At 37.6% G+C, this 17,266-nt stretch overlaps 1 protein-coding gene and 1 long non-coding RNA gene across 3 annotated transcripts; one reads left to right on the top strand and one right to left on the bottom strand.

Annotated features, from left to right (window-relative positions):
* Window positions 1-5,404: 5,404 nt before the first annotated feature.
* Window positions 5,405-10,934, bottom strand: LOC130012206 (uncharacterized). 2 transcript variants are annotated; one of them, XR_008787581.1, is made up of 3 exons: window positions 10,774-10,934; window positions 6,600-6,691; window positions 5,405-6,433 (listed from the first exon to the last, which is right to left on the bottom strand). It is a non-coding gene; the product is annotated as an uncharacterized LOC130012206 (long non-coding RNA). The 2 variants fall into 2 exon arrangements; XR_008787580.1 differs by having other exon boundaries at window positions 6,593-6,691.
* Window positions 10,935-11,159: 225 nt separating this feature from the next.
* Window positions 11,160-13,437, top strand: LOC130012202 (E3 ubiquitin-protein ligase TRIM33-like). Its single transcript, XM_056099618.1, has one exon. The coding sequence runs from the start codon at window positions 11,626-11,628 to the stop codon at window positions 13,099-13,101; it is 1,476 nt and encodes a 491-aa protein (XP_055955593.1). The 5' UTR covers window positions 11,160-11,625; the 3' UTR covers window positions 13,102-13,437.
* The last annotated feature ends 3,829 nt before the right edge of the window (window positions 13,438-17,266 follow it).

A 17,266-nucleotide genomic window follows, 5' to 3' on the forward strand; every position in this document is an offset into this window, starting at 1 on the left:
TTTTACGTGCACGCCAATGACTAGACAGCTGTGCTTGTCAGGCCCTCTGTCCTGCATCACTCTCAAAGGAGAACCACGCCGGACAATCTGGATGAACTTTCTCTACCAATGCAGGGATCGAAAACCGACCTCCAGGCTAGCGAGCCAGGGTCTTACCCACCTAGCCACCGTGATCCCCTTCGAAGAGCTTCGAAGTCATTCATCTATTTCAATCAAATATAGAACAAATCTACTTTGTTTAAGAAATAACTTTAGATTTGAAATAAGCCTAAAAGATAATTGTCATACTTAGAAATCACAATAAAAAAACTCAATCCTAAATATAACATCTAAAGTTACTAAATTAGATACCCTTAATGATGATATAATTGACAACTTAAATCGTTTATGAAAATATCTCTCTAGAATAGCAGACGAATTGCCGTCTGCCAGCTTTCGACCCATCTTTTAACCCCCAACATAAACACCAGTGATACAAGTCCCTATTATCCAGCTCTATCTAAACTATACAAATCATTTTAGTCTTGCTCATCAAGTCATCTCAAAAAATTAACATTGAAATTGGCTATTGTAAACCTTTTCACAAGATATTCTCAGCCAACTCTGAATTATAACCAATTTTCTTGCTTACATTATCTTTATTTGCTATTGAAGTCACCAAATATAGTAACTTTTGAAACATTAAGAGCCATATTTTAAAATTTGAAGCATATTTTCAGATAGACACTATGTACTCAACAGCCAAAAACCTCTACACTCCAAAATCCCACTGCCAACCTGTTTATTAGAAAATATCTGCAAATTATTTATTTAATGCAATTCATTTTCTCTTAGACGTAAAGTCATCAAATATTGCAATAATTGAAACATGGAAATTTATAATTAGTATTTAAAACCAGGTTTTCTCATTGACACTAAATGTACTTAAAATCTGTATCGCTCTATTGTATTATAGGTGTGCAAGATACAGGCAATGATTTTATTTATATATATCATATTTTACTTTTTACTCTTTTATACATACTCAACTCTTACACTATACACATTATAAATAATTTTACTGTTCACTCTTTTATATCTACTCAACTATTAGACTATACATATTATAAATAATCAAAAATATTTGTTTTAATTATTATATATTATTGTATTTTACTTTGCCTGTGTGTCATATATACATGTAGTAACAGGGAATACTTTGCCTGTGTGTGTCTTATATAGTAACAGCGAATACTTTGCCTGTGTGTGTTTTATATAGTAACAGGGAATAAGTAAAAAAATAAATTAAAGGTGTGGAAATTATAAAATACTGTAAATATTATAATGTATAATTATATTCTGTGAATAAATATATTACAAGATAAAATAAATATCATTAGTATATCATGTATTATATAGCTGACTGATATAATTACAATATCATTAGTATATCATGTATTATATCATTACAATATTATTAGACCTCTACTATTGATCAATCAATTATATGTTATGATACTTCGTTTAGTCATAAAATACTATATTACTCGTCTAATGATAGCAGTTGTTTTAATGTTGATTCATTTCACTTGAATAGATGTTCGTTATACCCATTATAAATAATTACATCACTTGTACAAAATAGCTTAGGTTAACCTTTGTTACAATTCTGATTCATTCCACATGGGAGCCACGGTGGCTCAGTGAGTAAGACGTTAACTCGCTAACCTGTCAGTGATGTAGGACAACGTATAGTCCTTTGGATGGGATGAAACACCAAGGTGAGGTCCATTGTACATATTGGCATGCACATAAAAGAACCCTTGAGAGTTGGAATTTGAAATAAGAGTAGGCCGTAGAGCCTCTGTCCGAACAAAATTTATCTCATAGCACACTGCATTAGCCCAGTCGGAGCTGAACAGTAGGACGTTAAAATCCATTTCATTTCATTTCACTTGAAATATACTGATTATAGACATTAATAATTCCCATCATATCTTGTAATACAGTAAACTTTGATGTTAATTATTCTCCACTATAAACCAATGATATGCTTGGTTTAGTATTAATTGGTTATCTATTATAGTTCATATAATATTAATAGTACATCATACTATGATATGCTTGGTTTAGTAGTAATTGGCCATCTATAATAGTTCATATAATATAAATAATATAGGATGTAGGTAATAGTTAACATGTACAGAAATTATTGACCTTAATAAGAGAGAGAGAAAGAGAGAGAGAGAGAGAGAGAGAGAGAGAGTTTCGTTATTAACATATTTTTCAATTTTATGTAAATGATTCGCTTATGCGTATGGGTCTTTAGAAGTGGGAGCAAAATTAGGAGGATGGGCCCTACTTCTTGTCCCGTACAAGCGGGGAATCGAAACCACACCACTTGACTCATTGCAGACCTTATGATCCAACGCGCATGCGTTAACCTTTCGGTCACGCAACCTCCCGCAATATTTGGAGAATTAATCTCTCAACTAAATATCCGCTTCAACCACATGGATATTAAAGATACATTGTCACAAATATATTTATCAGGTGGTTATTCCCAGTAAAAGTATGACATGATATATATGAAAAGCTTAGACGCCCAATCTTACTAGAAAAATACTGGATTACGCGAAAAACAGGAACTGTACAAAAATGTCAGGGTATCACTAACTGCCAACCCGACGGCTCATTGTATGCTAGTTTAACTGAGGGAGCCAACACGACGGCTTATTGTATGCTAGTTTAACTGAGGGAGAGGTTGTTATTTCTTGATCGAACGGTTTGTATACGGTGAAGTATCTTTAAAATATTCTGGCTTATCTTGATATAACTGACGTTTTAGTCATATAACCACAAAATAAAATAGGAATGTAATTTAACATTTCGTTAACACAACACAATACTACCGGCTTTTTATTCTGTTATTAAGGGATGTTATGCTAATGAGAAGAATTTTGCCCTGACAGCGGCGTTTCATCGAATGTATTTTACGTGCACGCCAATGTATACACGTAGGAACCATCCGAAGGACTAGTCAGCCCAATAGACGTTATACCCCTGACAGGTGAAACTCAGGCTTGACAAACCTCAAGGTTCTTCTCGAGAATCGAACTTAATTCCCTGACATCAATATGTTATTATCAGAATACTTAGACATTGATTTATTGTCTACGGTATCAACTCAATGGAAGCGGACGTAAATTAACCTTGGTATTTTGTCAAGTATTATATTATCAAGGGAGTCGCGATGGCTCAGTGAGTAACGTCTATCATAGAGTCAATTGGCGTGGACTCGGTTCCCCGCATGTACGTGACACAGAATAGGGTAGCCTGTCCACCCTCGTGGGTTTTTTCCTGGTCTATCATATACATAGAGTCAATCTGCATGGAGTAGGTTCCCCGCATATACGTGTCAACAAATCTCGTGGGTTTTTCCGGGTCCTGAACTGCGGTTTCCCTCCACTTAACCCCATATCTATCTATCTTTCTCTCTAAATATAATCTAAACGTGACATGTTAATACTATTATAAAGATAGATCTAGGAGTAGCCCGTGTCACCAACACTAACAATATCCGTCGTCCTTTAATATAACATACATTCATAATACACCGCTAGATATGCATAGTGCTAGATATGCATTCATATATATAACATAAATATAGTCTCAATATATATCACACTATAAGTTGATCTACTTCCATACTACCTATGAATACTAACTCAATGCATGAAATTCAAACAAAAATCGAAATAATAGAACAAAATACAATACAAGGTTACGATATTCTAAAATATATAAATTAGCTGAGGTCAAAAACAGTGCTAAAAAGCAAATTAAACAATTAATCAATCAAAATAATACAGTATTTGATAATGAACAAGATATTCTAGACACAATTCACCAATATTACCAACAACTATATACTACCCAAAACATTGTCGAAAACCTAATAAACTCCTATATTGAAAACAGTAACATAAATACCCTAACTAACACGGAAAGAGATTCCCTGTCTCATTTCATATCTAAAGATGAAGATCTGAAGGCGTTACAAAGTTTCAGATCAAACCGTAGCCCAGGCATCGACGGTATTCCAGGAGATTTCTATATCAAATTCTTTGACACAATAGGAACCGACCTGACAGAAGTAATAAACAACATCTATCTACAGGGTGAATTATCTAACCCAATGAGAACCGGTATAATAATAATTAATTATAAGAATAAATTGTTTGTCTATAAGAATAGAGGCGACCACCGATTATTTAAGAACTATAGACCAATAAGCCTGTTATGTGTCGACTATAAAATCATCACAAAAATATTAAGTATATGAATGAACACAGTTATTAACAAATTGATCTCTAAAACACAAACGGGAGCCGGACCAAATAAAAGCACCTTCGATAACCTGTATTTAATTGATTCAATCCTAAATTATTTAGACACACATGAAACTAATGCCTATATCTTATCGTTTGATTAGGAAAAAGCCTTTGACCGTATTGAACACGATTATATAAAAACTCTACTAAAACACATGAATTTTCCAAATTACATCGTAAATTGGGTTACAATACTGTTTAAAAATTTGAAAAGTAAAGTTCAAGTAAATGGATCCTTCTCTCAAAATATTAAAAAATAATTGTTCGATCCGTCAAGGTTGTCCTCTATCCATGATTCTCTATTCCTTACGTATAAATTTTGGCTCCGTATCTAGCTCTCAACTAAATCAAGATAAAACCGAAATCGCCCATGTTGGTGTTCGTAAACCATCCCATGACTCATTTCCTGAAAATATAAACATAAACATTAAAACGGACACAATTAAATTACTGGGCATTTGGTTTGGGATCAATAAAATGGAAAAAAAACCCTGATTACCCCTCATCATGACGATTAAATCAACTATTAGTCACTGGTCTACTTACAACCTATCGATTAAAGAAAAAGTCTGTACTTGTACTGGTCACTCATTGATAGTAAGAACGTACAACCAAAAATAAACAAACACCTACCTCATATAAATTTTGAAAAAGTTTGGCATAATTTATATAAATGTCCAACACTATCTGAAATAGAAAAAGAATTTATGCACAAAATAATACACAATGCATTTCCCACAAAAGACTATATATGTCAATACTGCAAGAAAAATAATGAAACCTACAGTCACTTATTTCTACTCTGCCCTAAATTACAGCACTTTAAATCCTTTGCTGCTACACATATAAGCAATATACATTCCACAAAATACTTCCATATCAACAATAATACATTACATTTACATGATGTATACCCTGAAAATTTATATGGCATGTATCTCTACCTCTGGATCATATGGTCCAACAGAATGCATCCCTATATCAACAACATCTCCAACCATCTGATATACCAATTCTATACAAAAAGAAAAGAAAAGAAAATATAAATAAAATCACCAAGCTCCAGTCTACTCTGCCTTACTAAATTCTCTGGTGTAAGACAAATTATCGTTCTGTGTGAAGCTTCTAAATTTATTACTCTATTATGTGACTAAGCAGACCGTGCTATTTACTTTTAAAGGGACAATAACACTCTTGCTGGCTTGAAAGCTCCAGAAAATAAATAATATCTCTATCTAAGTACTAGATGTTTAAGTGTCCTACCTGTTGTGTAAATTGTCCATTACATCCTATTTTACTTGTCCAGAGGGTTCGAAAATATTTTTAAATCGAAGTTTCATTTGAAAAGGTTTACGTTAGACGTTTCTAACCATTATGTTGAATTTTTCAAAATTTTTAAATTAGGTGTGTTAAGATGAAATTTGTATCACCAATTAATTGAAATATTGTAAAATAGTACAATTTGTTGACCAGAATAAAAATTGGGACATATTATTCAGTTACAACAAGAGTGGTATTGAGCCTTTAAGTTGCCATAACTTGGCATCTTAGTCATCTTTCGCTTTCGTTAAATGGCACTATCATACTGTGTCATATAAACAAAATACCCATGCACCCACCGGAATAATTGTATGTTCAAAAGAAAAAAAAAGAAGCAGGTGCAGGACCGAAGGCATGGCAAGAGGAATATCAGTCAAGTCGTCCACAAGCAAAGTCGTCCACACGAAAAATCTGCTGAAGTCGTCCACACTCGTTGGTGGAGTCGTCCACACCCGTTAGTGGAGTCGTCCACACGACTTAGTTTAATTTCGGGTTGTAGATATAGTTTACTTTCGGGACACATTCGCTTTATGATCATTTCCCCCTGGTTTTCGGAACATCCCCACGCTAGAGCGGACCCGTTCATTAATAAACAACAAAGTATATAATTTTATTCAATACATTACAATTTCATAAATATAACAAATTCAATGATACTCTGTGGCAAAAATGACATGGCGATACTTCCCCACACGGATATCCCGTTTGAAAAATCCTTCGTTAATGCTTTCTTGTTGTAACTGAAAAAATAAATATTTGATTGTTATAATATTTTAGTGTACATTTTATTGTTAATTTTATTGTACACTTTATATTGAATTTTATTGTAAATTTTGTTGTACACTTAATATTAAATTTTATTTTAAATTTTAAATTATCTTGTAAAAAAAACTACTAACATCACACCTTTCCGTTGTGTATCATCGACTACCTTCTGGAACGCGTGAGCTCTATGCACGATCGAGGTATCATCTGCGGGCACCGGGTCATCTATTAACCTAAAACATCAAATAATACAAAATACTAACTAATTAGGGACGAAATGGCTCGGGTGGGATGTGTATGTGACGTGCACGTTGATGATCCCTTAAGAGTAGGCCGCAGCGCCGCTGTCTGGTCTTAATGTCCCTCATAGCACACTGTATGGCGTATGCTCGTTTTCGTTAGCACAGTTGGAGCAGACCAGTAGTTTGATGTAGTTTACAAGTGATTCCAATCGCTTAAAGTGGCAGATCAAGACATTAACCTAATTCCGTTCTAAACAGGGAGCCAAAGGGTGCTAGCTTACTAAGTGAGTAAGACGTTGGCTTGTAAGCATGGAGGTCGCGGTTCATCTGGATTTTCCGACGTGGTTAACGTTTGTCAGTGGTGCAGGACAGAGGGCCTAGTCGTTTGGGTGGGACGAAAAACCGAGGTCCCGTGTATACATTGGCATTCACGTATGCCTTGACAGTTGGAATTATTGGGTATTATTAATTGGGTGATATTGGGCAATTCGGTGCGCCCGGTCGGGACATAGTAGAAAAAATGTTATAGGCCAAGGCATGTCATAGATTTACCATTAAAATCAACTGAGGAAAGAATTACTAATCCGACATCATAATTATGAATATGCTTAGAGTTATAGCCCTTGATTTCACATAAAATGTATCAAAGCTATCTTCAGGGCTGAATTATTGCCCGAATTTCATGAAATTTGCTAAAATCCATATCAGCGTGAATTTGACCATCTTTCTTTTATTTAAATTTGGTTTTGGTGTTCAATAGGAGAATGTCTCAGTCACGAATACGGAAGGACTCCTCACTTTTTTTTCTATTTGCAATTTTTCTATATACACCCACGCGTAATATAGGCGTATAGAGTTGTCGGCTGTCGGTCAGCTGTTTCGTTACACAAATTTACAGACCTTGAGAGGATGATACCTGTCCATTTATCCTGCATTGTTGTAGTTTTATAGTGAAATAGATAGAGTGACTAATGTCGTCCAAGTTTATAAAACAATCAATTATTGTACCAGGTGAGAATATATATATAAATAATCTTGTCTTGGAGAGCGGCGCGACAGCTTACTCTTACACGGAATTCCAATACCTGCACACCTGAGTAGACAAGAACTGTCGGAACAACTAGGTGTTATCTATTGCCGGGCCCAAAGTCCTGCATAATGGAAAACGGGGGAACCACGCCAGTTCATGACAGTACATTTAACCCCGTATTTATCACAGTCACACCCAATATATATAATACTGGAATGGGGTTTAACGTCTTCTCAATTTAAGACTAATTAATGTATTTTTCTTTTCAATCGCCAGGCGTGCAATACGATGGGGAACTTAGCCTGGAATGCAGCTTTCTACCCTATCCGATGGATTAGGCACATTTCCTTTGTCAATTCCGCCGAGGCCACCCTGAAAAGCGAGAACGAGTTCTTCTCGGCCCATAGCGTGATTCGAACGCAATTTAAAGTAATATTTAACTGTAAATGCTGTTACATCAAAACAGCTGTTATACCTTCTTTTAATTTCCACTACCTGAATTATGGGGGGTTGGATGGCCGAATGGTTTCGATTCCCCGGTTGTACGTGACAAGGAGTAGGGTCGCCTGTCCAACCTCGTGGCTTTACTCCGGGTCCTCCGGTTTCCTCCCGCTGCTAAAGACCCCTACAAGCGAATGATTGAAATAAAATTGAACAATGTGATAGTCCCGAAATGACCTAGTTTGTGTCGAGTGGACGTTAAACCCCATTTCTCTCTCTCTCTCACCTTAATTATGTTTTATTAGTCGCTACCCACTGTAAAATAGGGTGTTGGATGGCCGAATGGTTAGCGCGTGCGTGTTGTATCCAGGGTCGGATTGGGGCCGGGAAATGGCCCGAGGTCCCGTGTCGGAGCGGCCCCTTTTACTGATCGCGGAGCCCGGATGGGGGAGTCCGGGTGCTCTCCCCCGGGAAAATTTTGAAAAATCGGAGGCCATTTCCCGCAATTTGAGACCATTCCCGACATCCCAATTCTGTAATTTCATCTCTGTAAATAACGAGTTAATAAAAATGTTAAGGAATGTTTAACACCAGTCTCAGGAAATCGTCTCGCACTCATATTCAGCAAGCAGACTAGCTATCATCAAATTTTGCTGAGGCCTTAAAATTGAAATTGTTTTTGGAGTTACAAACGATCGGCAGACGTTTCTGACGTATCCCCAGAAACAGGGTACAGGGGACTTAATAATTAGTAAATTTGCCGGTGAAAGTGTCTGGTGAATCCGGTGAAATTTTCGGATTCCGAATTCCGGCCCACACCCAGAACACCCGGCCCAGAAAGTCTATTATACCAGCCCATTCCAGACTCCAGTGATGGCGTGGCAGCCCGTTAAAACTACCGGCCACATACAACATGATCATCATCGCTGCATGACCGGTTCAATACACCCCCCCCCCCCCATATAATGTTCAGAAGAAAAAGGTTTTATTAGACGAATTGCACAAAATTATTTTTTTCATTTTTTGTCTGACCGGCCGATGGCCCAATCCAGCCCTGGGTGTTTCATAAGGTCTGTCATTGAGTCAACTGGCGTGGTTTTGATTCCCCGGTTGGATGTGACAAGGAGTAGGGTCGCCTGTCCAGCCTCTTGGGTTTTCTCCTTGTCCCCCGGTCCCAGCCCTACGTGCAAGCGTATTATTGAAAAAAATTGAAATACACTGTATATGTTAGTCCCGAAATTACCTAGTTTGTTTCGAGTGAACGTTTAACCCTATCTTCTCCCTCTCCATTGTAAAATACTGATTATTTGTATGTTCTCAAATCCCCCCCCCCCCCCGCATCAACAGTTGTAATAAAATAAGTTTATTTTAAACAATAGACCACAGCACATAATTATGGAAATAATAATTTATTTTGACATTAGGAAGTAATCGCTCTACTAAACGTCCGTTTCCACCGTAAGAATATAAAAAAAATGTCCGCCTAGTATCCGGTATCAATTTTGGCCTATCTTGATATTACTGATAATCACAAAAAACAGATGGGAATGTAATTTAAAGCTTCAACACCACACACTACTCCCGCTTTTTTCTGTTGTCAAGGGTGTGATACTAAAGAGAAGAATCTTGTCGGGTCATGGGCATTTCATCGAATTTCTTTTAAGAGCACGCCAATGTATACACGGGTGGACCTCTGTTTATCGTCCCATCCGAAGGACTAGTCAGCTTAACGGACGCTGTCCCTGGCAGACGAAAATCAGGATCGACAAATCTCAAGGTCCTTCTCAAGATTCGAAATGAAATAAAAATGAATTGAAGTTTAACGTCCTACTGTTCTGCCCCGAAATGGGCTAATGAAGACGGATATCCATACAGTGTACTTTGAGGGAAATTGTGTCCGGGCAGCGACACTACGGCCTACTCTTATATCGAATTCCAACTGTCAAGGGATCTTTTACGTACACGCCAATGTGTACACGGAACCTCGGATTTTCGGACCCTCCGAACGAATAGACAGCGGTCCTTGTCAGGCCCTCCGTCCTCAATCACTGACAAGGGGGAATCACGACGGAAAATCTGGATGAATTTAACTTTCTCGACCATTACAGAGATCGAACACCCAACCTCCAGGGTAGCGAGCCAGCCTCGAGATTCGAACTCAATCCCCTGACTCGTTGACTACCACGACCATCAATATGTTAATATCAGAATACTTAGACATTGATTTATTGTCTACGGTATCATCTCAATGGAAGCGGACGTAAATTAACCTAGATATTATGTCAAGTATTATATTATCAGACGAGTCGCGGTGGCTCAGTGAGTAAGACACTCGTTCGTTAACCAGAGGGTTATGGGTTTGATCCCAGTGTTGGTTGAGAAAGCTATTCGGGATTTTCCGGCTTGGTTCCCCTCTCTCAGTCCTGCAGGAACACCGTCTAGTCGTTCGGATGGAGCATGATACTAAAATCGGAGAGTCCCGATGAACTTTCTAAGTAAGGATATAGCGCCATGTGGACCCAGCCGTGTATATTATATCTAGAGGTTTATTAACTAGTTGATATATTACTACATTGTTGAAGATACCAAGTTGGAGACATACCTGTGTATAAAATTAAACGTATAAGCATTATAGTATATCTCCCTATAAGGTGACCTATTTTCATACTACATATAGTCATAATATTATAATTATAGACGTACACCGACAGATATAGTGTCAATATGATGTAGCGCGATAGTGGTAGCCTCTGTTACCCACTCAAACAATATCAGTTGTAGTTGATATACACAGTTATAGTCTGGGTGACAAAGGCTAATGTCGAAGTTCATTATATTAAAACGAAAATAGAATTTCAGAGAAACCCGAGCATGTTCAGTCTACAGCATATAGCGTGATATTTTTAGCCTCTGTTACCCACACGCTAACAATATCAATGGTAGTTTACGTACACGGTTATAGTCTGGGTGACAAAGCCTAATGTCGAAGATCGTTATATCAAAACGAAAATAAAAATAGAATTTCCAAGAAACTGTAGCAAGTTTACGTATGTTCAGTCTACAGCATAAGAAGAACAAACTGCGAAAGACGAAGAAAGACGTGAATTTCTATGTGATTTACATGTTTTGTTTGAATTAATACTTTTGATTTTTAGTTCATCTATCTCGATATCAAGTATTATATTGTTTGATTTTGTATTTTCATCCAGTTTGAACTCGTATTGTCTACAATTATGTGACTTAGACGTTTCTAAGAAACTATATCAAGTTTATGCATGTTCAGTGTACAGTCCAAGGAAGATAAACTGCTCGAGAAGATGTCAGGCGAGGTTAGACGATTTGGCTAAATTTAGCAGTTTTGATTTCTAGGATATCGTATATATTATATTTAGCCTAATTGTTTGTTGTTGTTTTGTCCAGTTTATACAACCAGTGCAACAAACAGTTATTTAAAATGGCAGAGAAGGAAGTGTGTAGTATTTGTTTGAACGAATTTCAACAACGCGTGGTACTCGATTGTGCACACCCCTTTTGTTTTATCTGTTTAGAAGATTATGTGAACAAAACCTCCACTAAAGATCAGTTCCAATGCCCATTATGCCGTATTTTTATAAATCTCAGTGACGGAGGTCTGGATCGATTTAAACCTAAACCAATTAATATTCCTCAATGTGATGTATGTACGGAAGATACATGTCAATATTTCTGTCGAGAGTGTGATCAATATTTATGTAAATCATGTAAAACCACGCATGATAAGATGAAAATTTGTAAAGACCACGTTGTGTCTCGATATGATGAAACACAAATCTATCAAGCGCCTACTTCAAACGAAACAATAAAGGAAAAAGCTTCGGCTTCGTCTATCACAAATCCTAAAGATTTCTGTCTGCGCCATGAAGAAGAGACTGTAAAAGTCTATTGTAAAGATTGTACCGTAGCCGTTTGTTGGAAATGTTTCGTGGCCGATCATAATGGACATAAATTTTTAGATTTACAGGAGGATGAAGTCAGACAAAGTATCAGACACGATTTAAAATCAATGAATGATGAATTAGAAAAACAAATCACTACTTTTCAGAAACATTATGATAATTTAAATAGTAAATTAATTGAAGTCAAAAACTGCACAAAAACTGAATGTGACAAAGTAGATGCGCAGGTTGAGAAAATCTGCTCAGAATTTCACAAAATCGGAGAAAATATTAAAAAGGAAATGCAGAAAACTGGTGAAGAGGAAGAATCCAAATTCAGGAAATTAATGGAGGACATTAAAAGACTAACAGAAGATTTAAAAGCAAGTGTTAAATATTCAGTGAATGTTTTAGAAGATTCATCCGTTGTTCAAGTTTTACAAAGAATACCTAAAGTTAGACAGGAAAAAGATGAAAGTTGTTGTAGAAAATTGGATATACCTGATGTAAGATATTCAACATTTCAAGTAGCAGAGATAGATAAAACTTTGTTAACTAATCAACTTGGTAAAATTGTAAGTTGTCATCAGAATATGATTGGTAAAATTGTAAGTTGTCATCAGAATATGATTGGTAAAGTTGTAAGTTGTCATCAGAATATGTTTGAAGATGTTTTTAATGTGGATACTGTGAGAGAAGGTGGTTGGTATTATGGTAAACGACATGTAGTTTCAGGTTTTACATGGATTATTGGTGTGTATAAACTAGGATCATCATTATGTGTTGGATTAGACCTGAATGACGTAGAAGATAAAAGTATTACGTCATGTAAAGTTGACGTCACATGTAAAGTTATAAATAAAACAGATGATAGACAATCTGTAGTTAAACAATGTAATAGGACTGTTAGACCTGGTGGTGGTTATACTTATGTTTCTGATCTTATTGACTGGGAGAGATTCAGTAATCCTGCAGTGGATTTATTAATGGTCATAGAAAATTTACAATTCAAGTAACAATTAATAAGATAACTGACATTAAAAGACGTTAATAATTAGACTACTGTTATGGCTGAATGATTGTTAAATAATGTTTTGTTTACGGTGTAAGGGAGATAACATTATTTCTATCCGAAATGGAATAAATTATGGTCAATCGCTGGAAGAAGTAGTTGATAGTTTTTTTCAGATGGAACTTTAATACATGTATAATATCATTCCATATTATAATAAAAAATGATTCCAGATGGAGCTAAAATACGTGTATAATATCTTTCCATATTAGAATAATAATTGTAAACTCTTTGTATTGTTGTTTTATTATGAAGCACTGGTAGTAACCAACAGGTCAAGGGAAACAAAACAAGTTACTGAACACAGGCATTCCAACCCATTCTTGTTCGACACCGGCTTTGACTGAGAAAGTTGAACAATTTCCAGCCTGTTTTCCACTTTGTTAGGAAAAACGTGTAGTTACCATTTTTAAAACAGTTCTTGATCTTGAAGTCTGTTAACTTACATTAATGCAATAAGAAAAAAACCTGTGCGCCGTTAATATAGAGGTAGCAGTTTACTGTTAAAGGTACACCAGTGGGAGGAAACCGGTGGACCCAGGGAAAACCCAAGAGGTTGGACAGGCGATCCTACTCATTGTCATGAACAAGCGGGGAATCGAAACCACGCCACTTCACTCAATGAGAGACCTTATGATGCCACGCGCACGCATTAACCATTAGGCAACCCAACCACCTCTCACTAGAAGATAGGATAGAGGGTTACAAATCTGATCACAAATTTGTATTAATACCTACTTTAAATTAATAGCTGACTTAATTGGGTAGAAACGCCATTGTACGGACTAAATTCTCCCCTGTGCATTGCATTGTGAATCGTTATGTAAAAAAGTGAAGCAAAGTCTCTATATATTGGTGAGATTACAAGATTGTACCAAGGGTTAAGTAATTATCAGGAATTGTTCTTCTTATATAAAATATTCTTCGAAATGTCGCCTAAATATGGTACCTATTAACCATAAGCATGGTTAATACTGGTTTAGTCTATCCAATTAGTAAAACAAGCCAAAATATGGTAGCTGTTTACCTTAAGCATGGGTAATAGCATGTTAGTCTATCCAATTAGTAGATATCACTAACAGATTATTGCTCTGTCTTACTAGCTATCCTTGTATAACCCACCATACAAGTTGTACTGATGTCGTCATGTCACGTTATATAACACAGCTAGCAATATATATCTGATATGAACTGTAAGAAACTATACAGCTGCTATATAAGACTCTGACACATAAAAAAAACATGTTAAAAAGCCAAAATTAGTATAGAGCCCCCCCCCCCCCCTCAAATACACCCGCTTATAATTCTAAACTAGTTTATGATAACACATCCACTCGAGTTGGTGAAGTTGAAGGTAGACAAGTGAAATGATATGAAATAAGGTTTAACGTCCTACTGTTCTGCACCGACTGGGCTAATGAAGACGGGAATATACGACAAACAGTGTGTTATAAGTGAAATTTTGCCCGGATAGCGGAGCTGACTCTTATTTCGAATTCCAATTGTTAAGGTTTTTTTAAGGTCCCCGCCAATGTGTCTACGGGTCCCCGTATAGTCGTCCTATCCGAACGCCTACACATGTTGCCCCGTGGCCGTACCACTGACAAGGAGGAAATATGCCGGAAAAAAAACGATGAACTTTCTTGGCCAACGATATGAGACCTCCAGGTTAGCGAGCCGACGTCCTACCCACTGAGCAACCGTGGCTGTCATGGGTTCTTTTACGTGTCCGACAACATTTAACGTCTTACTAATCACCACCGACTGCAATGAGGGGCCTTCTTTTATTTCGAATTCCAGTTGCCATGGATTCTTTTACGTGCCCGACAACGTGAAGACTGCAAAATGTCCCTCATAGTACACTGTATGGCGCATGCCCGTCTTTATCATGTCCACCCGAATTCCAATCAACCAATCAATCAGACGTCGGCATTGACCCGATGCCTGAAATTTCACACCCCGGGAAACAAGGCTCATGCCATGTAAAATGTGGCGCATAAAGCAGAGTGACAACTCTACTATTGCGCTAAACACTGTTTATTACACTGATTTAAAATGTGTAAATGTTAAGAGTGGTACTTGAGCTTTATCTCCGATAGGAATGTTTCTTAAGAGCTGAAAATGTCATATAGATTAAATTGTCGTACATCTCTGGACACTGTATCGGCACATAGTGTACAGGAGCATGGGAATATACACTCTGTCTCTGTCTCCCCCTCTCTCACCCTCTCTCTCTCTCTCGCTAACAAACAGACAGTGCTAGATTGACCTGTGGGCTTGACAGGATGAAACCTAGGAGGGTCTCAAGATATGAGGGTCATCGGGCCAAGATATGGGTGAGTGGAGGGTGGTGTGGGGGCTCATCGGGCCATGATTGGGGGGGGGGGGTCATCGGGCCAAGATGAGGTATGGGAGGAGGGGGGGGGGGCATCAACTAAACATTCGTCAATATCTTCAATAGTGTTTAATAGTCACTTTGATCTTCCTGTTGTCGTGAGGATGGGGAGGGGCTTCAACTAAATCTGGCAATGCCAACAGAAAGACAGACAGAGCTAACATGTAATGTGTCTGATTTAATTAAAAAATTTAGTTGCCAGTTTGTTTTTGGTATAATCGTTCGGATGGGACGAAAAAACGAATCTTATGTACAAATTGGCATGATCTTTAAAGATCGCTAGATAGTAAGAATTCGATATTAGAATAGGCAGTAGCGCCGCTCTTCGGGCTAAATTTCCCTTATAGCACAGTGCATGACGTATGATCGTTTTCATTTTCACAGTCGAAGCAGTAGGGCGTTAAACTCCATGTCATTTATCATATCGTAAAATACGTTCTAAAAGAAACCCACAAACAGTTGTAATAATACATATCATTCATTTTAAACATATAAATTGAAATAAAATGACGTTTAACGTATTAAACCTGATTGACGTAGAAGAAATCCAACTGCCAAGGGATCTTTTACGTGTAGGCCAATGTATACGCGGGTTGTTTTAAGGCCCTCGGTCCTGTATCACTTTCAAGGGGAAACCAGGCGACCTCTAGGCTAGCGAGCCAGTGTCTTACCCACTTGACCACCATGGTTCCCTCTCCTATTTATAAGCCAGTACGAACACTATAAAGATATTCGGAGGTTGGTTGACCGAATGCTTAACGCGTGCGCGTTTAATAGATGGCCTGCCATTGATCAAGTAGAGTCGTCTAGCCAAGATCGTGGGTTTTCACCGGATCCTCCATTTTCCTACTATTGCTAAAGACCCCTTCGCTCAAGCGAATTATTGAAATAAAATCAAACCATTTATGTTAGTCCCGAAATGACCTAGTTTGAGTCGAGTGGACGTTAGACCTCATTTCAAAGATTCAAAGAGCCATAGAAACACACTTTCCAGTGATGTATGACACAATAACTGGAACCTCGTATTAAGACCGGTAATTTGACATTTGTTGGACATTCTCCCAAATGGTTAGTGCGCACTGTAATTGAATAAACTGGCGTGGTTTCGATATCCCGGTTGTAGGAGTAGGGTCGCCTGTCTTACCTTGTGGATTTTCTCTGGGCCTCCGGTTTCCTCCCAATGCAAAAGACCCGTACACACCAGAGAATTATTGAAATAATATTGAACCACTGTCCCGAAATGACCTAATTTGTGTCGATTGGACGTCAAACCTCATTTCTCCCTCTCTCTCTCCCCCACCGCCCCCTCTCTCTCTCTCTCTCTCTCTCTCGTTAACTAACAGAGAGTGCTAGATTTACCTATAGGCTTGGCATGCTGAAACATAGGAGGGCCTCAAGATATGGGGGTCATCGGGCCAAGATAGTGGTGAGGGGAGGGGGGGGGGCTCATCGGACCAAGATAGGGGTGGGGTCATCGGGCCATGGTGTATAATATTTTGACTGTAGTCTTAAACATTCGTCACCATCGTCAATAGTGTTTAACAGATACTTTGATCTTCCTGTTGTCGTGAGGGTGGGTGGGGAGGGGGCTTCATCTAAATCCGGCAATCCCAACAGCAAGGCAGACAGAGCAAACATGTAATGTGTCTGATTTAATTCAAAAATTTAGTTGCCAGTTTGTTTTTGTTTTTGTGTTTTTTAAACTAGAAACGGA

Source organism: Patella vulgata, chromosome 3 (genome assembly GCF_932274485.2).
Source record: "Patella vulgata chromosome 3, xgPatVulg1.2, whole genome shotgun sequence".
Lineage (NCBI taxonomy): Eukaryota > Metazoa > Mollusca > Gastropoda > Patellidae > Patella > Patella vulgata.

Bases quoted from the DNA above. Each gene is read 5' to 3' on its own strand.
- LOC130012202 (XM_056099618.1), top strand. From the start codon at position 11,626: ATGGCAGAGAAGGAAGTGTGTAGTATTTGTTTGAACGAATTTCAACAA.